Source organism: Clarias gariepinus, chromosome 27, assembly GCF_024256425.1.
Source record: "Clarias gariepinus isolate MV-2021 ecotype Netherlands chromosome 27, CGAR_prim_01v2, whole genome shotgun sequence".
NCBI lineage: Eukaryota > Metazoa > Chordata > Actinopteri > Siluriformes > Clariidae > Clarias > Clarias gariepinus.
This window is the reverse complement of record NC_071126.1, coordinates 22,422,848-22,432,447: the sequence shown is the minus strand read 5'-3', so window position 1 is coordinate 22,432,447 and position 9,600 is coordinate 22,422,848. Positions and strand designations below refer to the sequence as shown.

The window sequence follows — 9,600 nt, the reverse complement described above, 5'->3', positions numbered from 1 at the left end:
GATGAGTTCTCTTCTGAGTCTGATTCCTTTTGTGATTTCTTTTTCATATAGTATCAGGGAGTAATACATGTTGAAATGGAGTGATTACAAAACTACTAGTAAAAGCAGCCCAAAGTTACAGTAAGAAACACCAATCAGTAATAACATTAAAACAACAACAATAAAATATTATTGAGGAATAAATGTTTTTTTTTTTTAGAAATGTTATTTGCACTTTGCTGAATGAAATGCTCTTTTATACACATTCAAGTACATCACTGTCTGAAAAGGGGAAAAGATAAATAAATCACAGGTATTCTGCAGGTTCACACTGATGTCATTGTATTTTTAAATCTATTGTAAAGACCAGAATATATAGCTAATCATATATAGAGAACGCACATCCACCTATTTATAGTGATTAGCTTTAGTTAACTCTAACAGACTATCAGTATTTCTTCCATTTTATGAAAATTTGTATTTTAATTTGTAAACAATCAGCGTTGTTGGAAAAATAATGAAGACAAGAACTCCAACTCTAGAAACAGAGAGCCAGAACAGCACACGCATCTGATCAGTAGAGCTGTAACCTGTATGGAAAAAAACATGTTTTTAATAAATATCAAAAGCTGAAACACTTTAAAATTATTAACCTTTTATTAAATTATTAACACAATTTATTTCGAAAGGTTTTACCAGTGGAACATCCTGATATAGAAGAGATAAGAAGCTTATTTGACTAAAACTCTAACCATGAGGTGTGATGTCGTGTGTTCCAGGTGTAGAACAGGGTTTCATCTCTTTACCTTTAGAGATTAAAATGATTTATTCACAGAATAAGGTTTAATTTAAAGAAATTTCTTGTTATACAAAATTCATGGTGGACAAGAACAAAGTAAATGTAAATCTCTTACTGTACTTAAGTAATGATTAAAGTGTCTCTACTTCACAGGAGTAATTTCTTTTAAGGGGAGTTTTTACTTTAACTTTCCATTTATAATATCATAATTTATACTCCACTAACATGTTGTTCCTTCTTACTGATGAGTGTAAATTAAAACACAGGAAGCTCGCCAATTTTTACAGTAAACGCTCGGATTGCGAGTAAAGCGGTTTGCGAGTGTACCGCAAGACGAGCAAAGTTCCCTTTCAAAGGCTACACTCGATGCTGCGTGAAAACGCTATGGGAAACATCTTGTCATGTTGCCGGTTGTGAAGCATGTGTGTATCAAACACGCCAAATTTTGGCTTATATAACCTCGGTCGGGTGACGTCATCTGATGAGACGCACCTGCAGGTTATAAATAGGAGTGAACCGGAAACATTCCTCAGATCTTTTGTCTTCACTGACCTTGTTGTGTTTGCGTGTGTGTTTAAACCAGCAAAATAAGAAAGTGTTTAACTCACCGATATGGTAGAGTTTTAAACGAGATGTCCCTCCGTGTGTATAATCCAGATCGGAGGGCGATCTCTACACTTTACTGCTTCGATTAAGTGCTACGCGCGCGCCTCGCATTCCGAGCCGCCGCGCATTCCTGGGGTTTAAACACGTGCATCCGGCAGAGCAGTGAGAAACGGATTTAAAACTCCTTTCTTTCGCGTTCTCATCGGATCGGGAAATCCCTCTGTCCGCTCGCAAGCGCGCGCCGCGCTTCTTGTGAATGGGCAAGGATAAACATCCTCTCTTGCTTTCGCGGAGATGATAATAGCTCTAAGCACTTAAAAAAAAAAAAAAAAAAAAAAAATAGACGGCAGGTTCTGTCGGGTGGCCGGGGGCGGAGCCTCAACGACGCTCTCCCCCCTTTTTCTTAGCAATCTCCATATAAGTTAACCCTTTCATGGAGTAAGCTGTATTCATCCCGTGTTTTCCTGCCATCAACTTATTTATTTATTTAAATATAATTGAGGTAGAAACGCGGAGTTATAGGATGACACCCAGATAGAAGAGACGCTTCCAGGCTATCTCTCTTCTGGGACATCATCCTTCCTGAAAAGCTATTACTTCCTTTCAAGCTGTGTAGACTTTTATCTTCCCTGGAGGGAAAAGCTTTTCAGGCAGCAGGTCAGGTTGGTGCTCCATTGCACACCAGGGCGGTTTTGCACGCCTACCAGGCTGACCTGCTGAAAGACTTGAGTACTGGCGGGGCTCTGCAAGGTAAGGCGTACTGGATTTACGCCGGGCCACAGACTTGTCTCTTCGTGCAACAAAGCAGACGGCTCGTGCTATCGGCCGTTTTATGGCTGCTATGGTCTCCGCGGAGAGGCACTTGTGGTTGAATCTCAGGGGCATTAAGGAAAAGGATCGTGTATTCCTCCTCGATGCCCCATCTCGCCTCCCGGCCTACTTGGCGATGTCGTTAACTCGATCGCCACTAGGTTCATGGGGCGGAGTTATATAACAAGCCTTCGGGAAAAATTCCTTCCCCGCCTTGCTCAAGAGTCGGGACTGTCGGCCACCCAGTCTCGACCGGGTCTGACTGTTGCGAGGCATGAAACACACAAGAAGAGATCCGCCTCAAAAGAGGTCAGACTGGCATATTGTCTTCACAAAGAAGCCCTGAGGTTCAACAGGATCGTGGGGGGTGCCCCCCCCCCCAATGGGGAGAGGCACGCAGAATTCCTTTTAAAGAATGAAGTGTTCTCCCTGGCACCCCCAGGAGGTTGGTGTTCTTGCTCCGCCACCGCTGGTGTTTCGGGCAACTCCAGTCTCCAATAAAATTGTTAGTTCTTCGGGTTTTTCCTGCCGTGTTTCAGGATGCCGAACATCTAACATCCCCCCCGTTTAACCAAGCCGCTGAGCTTTGCCCCTTTCTGAGAAACTGGCAGCGTGGAAGCTACTGCCAAGTATATCTCCTTGGGCACTAAGCACTGTACAGAGAAACTACAGGATTCAGTTCTCACATCACCCTCCGCGTTTCAATGGCGGGGTCTCCACCTCCACGAAACCGGAAAGTGCAAGAGGAACGGGGGGCTGAGTCCAATTTTTTAGATTTTGCGGGCCTTACCGCTATCTAAAAATAAATCAATGGAAATATTGCCACAACACAGGAGGTTCCTGAGGTTCGCTTTCGGGGGCGAAGCTTACCAGTATCGGGTCCTTCCATTTGGTCTAGCTTTTTCACCCGCACATACACAAAATACATGGATGTAGTTCTGGCTCTTACGACTCCAGAGCATCCGTATTGAATTACTTGACTGGCTGGCCCAGTCTCAGAAGCTAGCGCTTCGACATCAGCATGTCGTTCTAGCTAATCTTTGTTTCCTAGGATTGAGATCCAATGCCATGAAAGCATGCTCTTTCCTGTTTAGAGGACAACATTTTTGGGTGTCACATGGAATTTGGGCGTAAGCGGGCACAGCTGTCTCCCGCTCGTGTCGAATCCATTCTCAACACCGTCAAGGAAATCAAGCTAGACCAGAAAGTGACCATCACTTTCAGAGATCTTAGCTCTCATGGCAGCTGTATCCACGGTGACACCTTTGGACCTTCTGCACATGAGAGCATTTCAGTTGTGGCTAAGAACCAGGGGATTTTACTCTAGGGCCAATCCCCAATAAGGGCTACGCGCCAGGTGCTTCGTACCCTTCCTATGTGGTTCAGACCCCGGTTTCTGACTCTGGGTCCCACTCTAAGTTCGTCTTGTCGTCACAGATGCTAACGACAGACGCTTCCCTCGTGGGCTGGGGTGCGGTCTTAAATGACCGTCCAGCCCAAGGGAGCTGGAGAGGCCATCTTTTTGCGCGGCACATCAATTGCCTCAAAATCATGGCTCTATTTCAGGCCCTAAAGCACTTCCTCCAGCAGTTGAGACTACCATGTCCTAGTGCGGGTGGACAACACTATGGCAGTCTCATATATTAATCGCCAGGGCTGACTGTGCTCGCGCCGCTAAATAGCTAGCGCACCAGATTCCTGTCCCTCAGGGCGATTTACATTCTGGGAAAATTTCATGTAGCATAGGTGGACCTCTTTGACTCGCAAGATCAGCAAATGTCCCCTTTACTACTCTCCGACTCTAAGTCAAGCTGGTCTTCCAGCCAGCGTAATTAAGACTATTCTAAGTACTAGGACTGCCTCCCCTCAAATAGAATGTATTTGAAAAGTTGGTGCATGACGAAGCAGGTAGACCCAGTCCACTGCCGAATTGTTTCAGTGCTGGAGTTTCTGCAAAAAAAAAAAAAAAAAAAAAATTTTGTCCTCTGGCTTGTGCCCCTTGTTGAACCACTAGAGTCAGCGCCTCAGGTTTCTGACCCTTAAGATGGTTTTTCTAAATGGTGTTACCTCTCTAAGAGGAGCGGACAGCTATTGCCCTCTCCTATGAGGCGCGTGGGCTCACTTCGCCTCTAGGAATCAGGGCTCATTCAACCAGGGGAATCGCCTCATCAATTGCATTAGCAAGAGGTATTCCCTTGCAGCAAGTATGTGACACGGAGGGTTGGTCCTCTCCGCACACATTTGCCAACATGCATCCTATTGTTTTGAAGCCTTCTGTCCTCCGCCTTTACAGTTTCGGAGCAGGAGAGACATCACTTACTGTGTCCAGTACGTGCTCTTCAGATTTACATCCACCGCATTAGCCAGTGGCGTAAGTCAGAGCAGCTTTTACATGTTTTGAAGCCGCAAGCTCCGTGAGAGATGCTATTGCCCTCTCCTATGAGGCGCGTGGGTTCACTTCGCCTCTAGGAATCAGGGTTCATTCAACCAGGGGAATTGCCTCATCAATTGCACTAGCAAGAGGTATTCCTTTGCAGCAAGTCTGTGATGCGGAGAGTTGGTCCTCTCCGCACACATTTGCCAATATGCATCCTATTGTTTTGAAGCCTTCTGTCCTCCGCCTTTACAGCTACGGAGCAGGAGAGACTTCACTTACTGTGTCCAGTACGTGCTCTTCAGATTTACGTCCACCGCATTAGCCAGTGGCGTAAGTCAGGGCAGTTTTTACATGTTTTGAAGCCGCAAGCTACGTGAGAGATGCTATTGCCCTCTCCTATGAGGCACGTGGGTTCACTTCGCCTCTAGGAATCAGGGTTCATTCAACCAGGGGAATCGCCTCATTAATTGCACTAGCAAGAGGTATTCCTTTGCAGCAAGTCTGTAATGCGGAGGGTTGGTCCTCTCCGCACACATTTGCCAATATGCATCCTATTGTTTTGAAGCCTTCTGTCCTCCGCCTTTACAGCTTCGGAGCAGGAGAGACTTCACTTACTGTGTCCAGTACGTGCTCTTCAGATTTATGTCCACCGCATTAGCCAGTGGCGTAAGTCAGAGCAGCTTTTACATGTTTTGAAGCCGCAAGCGGCGTGAGAGATGCTATTGCCCTCTCCTATGAGGCGCGTGGGCTCACTTCGCCTCTAGGAATCAGGGTTCATTCAACCAGGGGAATCGCCTCATCAATTGCACTAGCAAGAGGTATTCCCTTGCAGCAAGTCTGGGACGCGGAGGGTTGGTCCTCTCCGCACACATTTTCCAGTATGCATCCTATTGTTTATGAAGCCTTCTGTCCTCCGCGTTTACAGCTTCGGAGCAGGAAAGACTTCACCTACTTTGTCCAGTACGTGCTCTTTAGATTTACGTCCACTGCATCAGCTAGTGGCGTAAGTCAAAGCAGCTTTTACATGGTCTGGGGCCGCAACAGGGGGTGGCCCCCACTACATTGGGCTATTGCCCTCTCCTATGAGGCGCGTGGGCTCACTTCGCCTCTAGGAATCAGGGTTCATTTAACCAGGGGGATCGCCTCATCTATTGCACTAGCAAGAAGTATTCCCCTGCAGCAAGTGTGTGACACGGAGGGTTGTCCTTTCCGCACACATTTGTTAGATTTTATAATCTGGATGATCATGGCACTCCGGGCTCACAGGTCCTCGAGTTAGCTTCCCAGATATAGTTCTGAGACCTTTTCGGCCTTGTGCGCACACGCCACACAACCTTGGGGTCCAGACACTTGCAGTGCGGCGGCGTTGGTATTCTCGTTCCCATAGCGTTTTCACGCAGCATCGAGTGTAGCCTTTGAAAGGGAACGTCTCGGGTTACTTTGCTGTAACCCTGTTCCCTGAAAAGGCGGGAACGAGATGCTGCGTCCCAATGCCGCACTGCCTACGTGACCGGACGTCCGTTCAGACAAATCAATCTGAGGAATGTTTCCGGTTCACTCCTATTTATAACCTGCAGGTGCGTCTCATCAGATGACGTCACCCGACCGAGGTTATATAAGCCAAAATTTGGCGTGTTTGATACACACATGCTTCACAACCGGCAACATGACAAGATGTTTCCCATAGCGTTTTCACGCAGCATCTCGTTCCCGCCTTTTCAGGGAACAGGGTTACAGCAAAGTAACCCGAGACGATTTTTAATACATTTTGACTTGGAAAACGAATAAGTCTTGGTTCACGAGTACCGAGTATCATGTATCTTGTTTTGACGCCAAGCATCATGTGATCACAACTGAGCCACACACACACACACACACACACACACAGCGCCTGCGAGCATAAACAGAAACAATTATCTAAACAATTATATAAAGGATTTATTTATACTTTTTTTTAAGGTGAAGTATAGGTTTTTTAAGGTGAAGTATAGGTTAATTTGTTTTATTTTTACTTTATATTTTGTATTATTTATTTTTATTTATTTATTTATTAGACTGTGCAACGAATCATCTGAGTTTACATTATTTCTTATGGGGAAATTTAAGTGTTTTGAAATATGAGCCGCTTTCAGAATGAATTATGTTGGTAATCCAAGGTTCCACTGTATAGGTATTAGGTATGTTACTATAGGAAGATCAGTGTAACAAACTACAATACTGAATTCTTACAATAATTGTGCATTAAATCTGAGCAACTCGTAGCAGTGACCCTATTGTTTGTGTTAGTGTTTATCTAATGTTAGCTTGCAGCAGCAATATCTTTCATTGTGTTTTAAATTAATTCATGGTAATGTTGTGTGATTCAGCAGATAGTTTTAGTAGATTAGTAGTTAACTAAGTAACTAATAACTCTTGAGCAGTGAAGCGTCTCTACACCACAACCCAATACAACAACAGCAGCGCAGACTGGAGCTAATAATCACTAATGAAGTTTTATCCATTTTCATTAGCGAGCTGTTTCACCTCAGTGTGTAGTGTTTATAAGTCATCAGCTGAACGCTCTCATACGGCTCTCATACAGTATGACGATGCTATATTTAATTTTATTATTTGTTCATAATGCCAGTTTTTTTTTTACAGCTAAAAGTGTTTCTATATTTTTCACTCATTCATCTTCTATACCGCTTTATCCTATATTCAGGGTCACGAGGGTCCTGGAGCCTATCACAGGAGAATTAGGGCACCAGGCCGGGTACACCATGGACAGGGTTCCAATCCTTCGCTCCCACACACACTACGGGCAATTTGGGAATTTCAATTAGCCTAAGCTGCAGGTCTTTGGACTGTGGGTCAATTGCACACGGGAATCAAACCTGGACCCTGAAGGTGCAGGGCAACAGTGCTAACCACTACACCACCGTGCCACCCTTTCTATATTTCTATATTTGTACATTTATATTCTTATTTACATTCTTTTTTGAAAATATTTTATTTTTTGGTCATCAGTGTTCCCGTAAGCATTTTACTGCATATCATACTGTGTATGTGACAAAGAAAATGTTTACTTTAAAACAGTTAGCAGGTGGAGTGGAGTTCTACTTTAACCAACTGAGATTCAGCTTCCACTGGCTGTGATCATAACCTCTGCTAAACTATCAAACACTCCAGTGTCTCAGTCCATCTATTACACACCAAACACATGAAACACTGATTTATATTCATCAAAGAGAACAAAAGAATAATCAATCAAAATAATAATATACAATTAGAGCCATAATTAATTACAATAAACTTTTAATAAGTGAAAAAAAATAAAAGCGAGTACTTGTACATAAGCATTTAAGGATTTGTGTACATCGTCCACCCCTGACAAAATGAAAGAAAAATTATTAAAACTCTGACCTTCTCCATCTCTGCTGTTTGAACCCTGGTGTGTAACAGAGTGTGTGTTCTTGTTAAGTGTTCCAGGTGTAGGACAGGGTTTCATCTCTTCACCTTTACAAATAAATTGGAAAAGCAGCAAATAAACAGAAATGATACTAAATATGAATAATGTGAAATATTCAACATTTAATGCACATGTACACATAATTCTGGTTAAAGTGTTGATCTGGAATTAGCAGGTTATCAGAGTAAAACTGTTTACCTTCAAACTGCAGACGTGTTCCAGATGTGAACTTTGGTGTAGTTCCGTCAAGATTTACACAGAGATAGTCTCCTCTGTCACTTTTATTTGTTCCATTAATGTTGAGATCAAATTTACTGCCATTTACAGAAACACTGAAGCGTCTATCATTAAATTCCTCTGCAAATGTGTAGCCCTGAGGGTTATTGTATGTTCTCGCCATAAACTGAGGCATTTCTCCGAATCTCTGTCTGTACCAAAATACATTATCTTTATTCCCACTAACGTTACACTCCATTGTTACATTTTCTCCCAGCTTTACTGTTTTTACGTGAGGCTCCTTGATGTCAGAAGTGTTTCCTGTAATAAAGTGTTTCATATTCAATGTTTAATGATGTCAGTAAATATAGAAATGTGGAAAATTACTATTTTAGATTAAAGTTTAAAATGTTCCTCACCAGTTGTGCAGAGACAAAGCAGAGAGTAAAGAGCCACAAAGAGTGTGATCATCGTTCCTGTTTAGACAAAGTGATAGTGAGGTAATGAACTTGTGTGTTCAGTAGAAAACCAGGTCCAGACTCACGCCTGATTGGATGTTTTGAAGCTGTGGACTGATTTGATTGGTCCATTAGCTGTAATGAGATGTGAAGCTCACAGTGAATTCTTGTCTATTCTGATGCTGTGATGAGTCACATGACTTTACAGATATGATCTACTGGAGCTCTATCAGTCCTGTGTGCTGGAACCTCTCTGATAGAAGAAGTTTAATGAAGTGCTTTTAGGTCAGCAGATCTAACAACCCCAAAGAGGAATAATGTGGAATCCTGCTGTGGGGGAGGGGTGCTGTACAGTTTCAGTACGGACCTTTCACTAATCATTTTTGTAAGTTAGAAATATTAAATAAAGGGTTTAACAGTAAATTTCAGACCGTGTTTAAGGTTGTGGATCTTTATTGATAAATAAAAACAGACTTCCTCATGCTGGGCTAAAATCTTCCTACACCTCGTATAAACATATTCCTGATGACATGCTGCTTGAGTGCTGGAACTAAATTAAAAACAAATATATAAATATATAATTAAAAGGATGAGCTTCCCACCATGTTGCGTACACATACGTGATGTATGGAATTGACCCTGTAAGTGATCCATGGCTCCGGATTAAATCCTCTGTGTGAAAACAAATCTGTGGTTATAAGCTCCGCCCCCAAAAAAGGCTAGAAGCAGTCATTAAAGTGGACTCGAGTTTTCAGTCCGAGTGTGAGAACGCCCTTAACACACGTGTAGAAGTGTTACTGACTGCAGCAGCGCTCTCTCACATCATGCAGTTGTTTCAGTTGAACAGAAATAACATTGTGGTTTCTGAGTTTCTGAGACTGAGTGTTTAATCAGCAGCTCACACTGA

The 9,600-nt window shown here is 43.2% G+C and overlaps 1 gene segment (V, D, J or C); it reads right to left on the bottom strand.

The window, feature by feature from the left end:
• Positions 1–441: 441 nt before the first annotated feature.
• LOC128514879 (T cell receptor beta variable 7-9-like) lies at positions 442–8,903 on the bottom strand. The segment is given in 4 exon segments: positions 442–569; positions 7,974–8,066; positions 8,218–8,556; positions 8,655–8,903. Coding segments are annotated over 4 exon segments (609 nt in total).
• Positions 8,904–9,600: the final 697 nt, after the last annotated feature.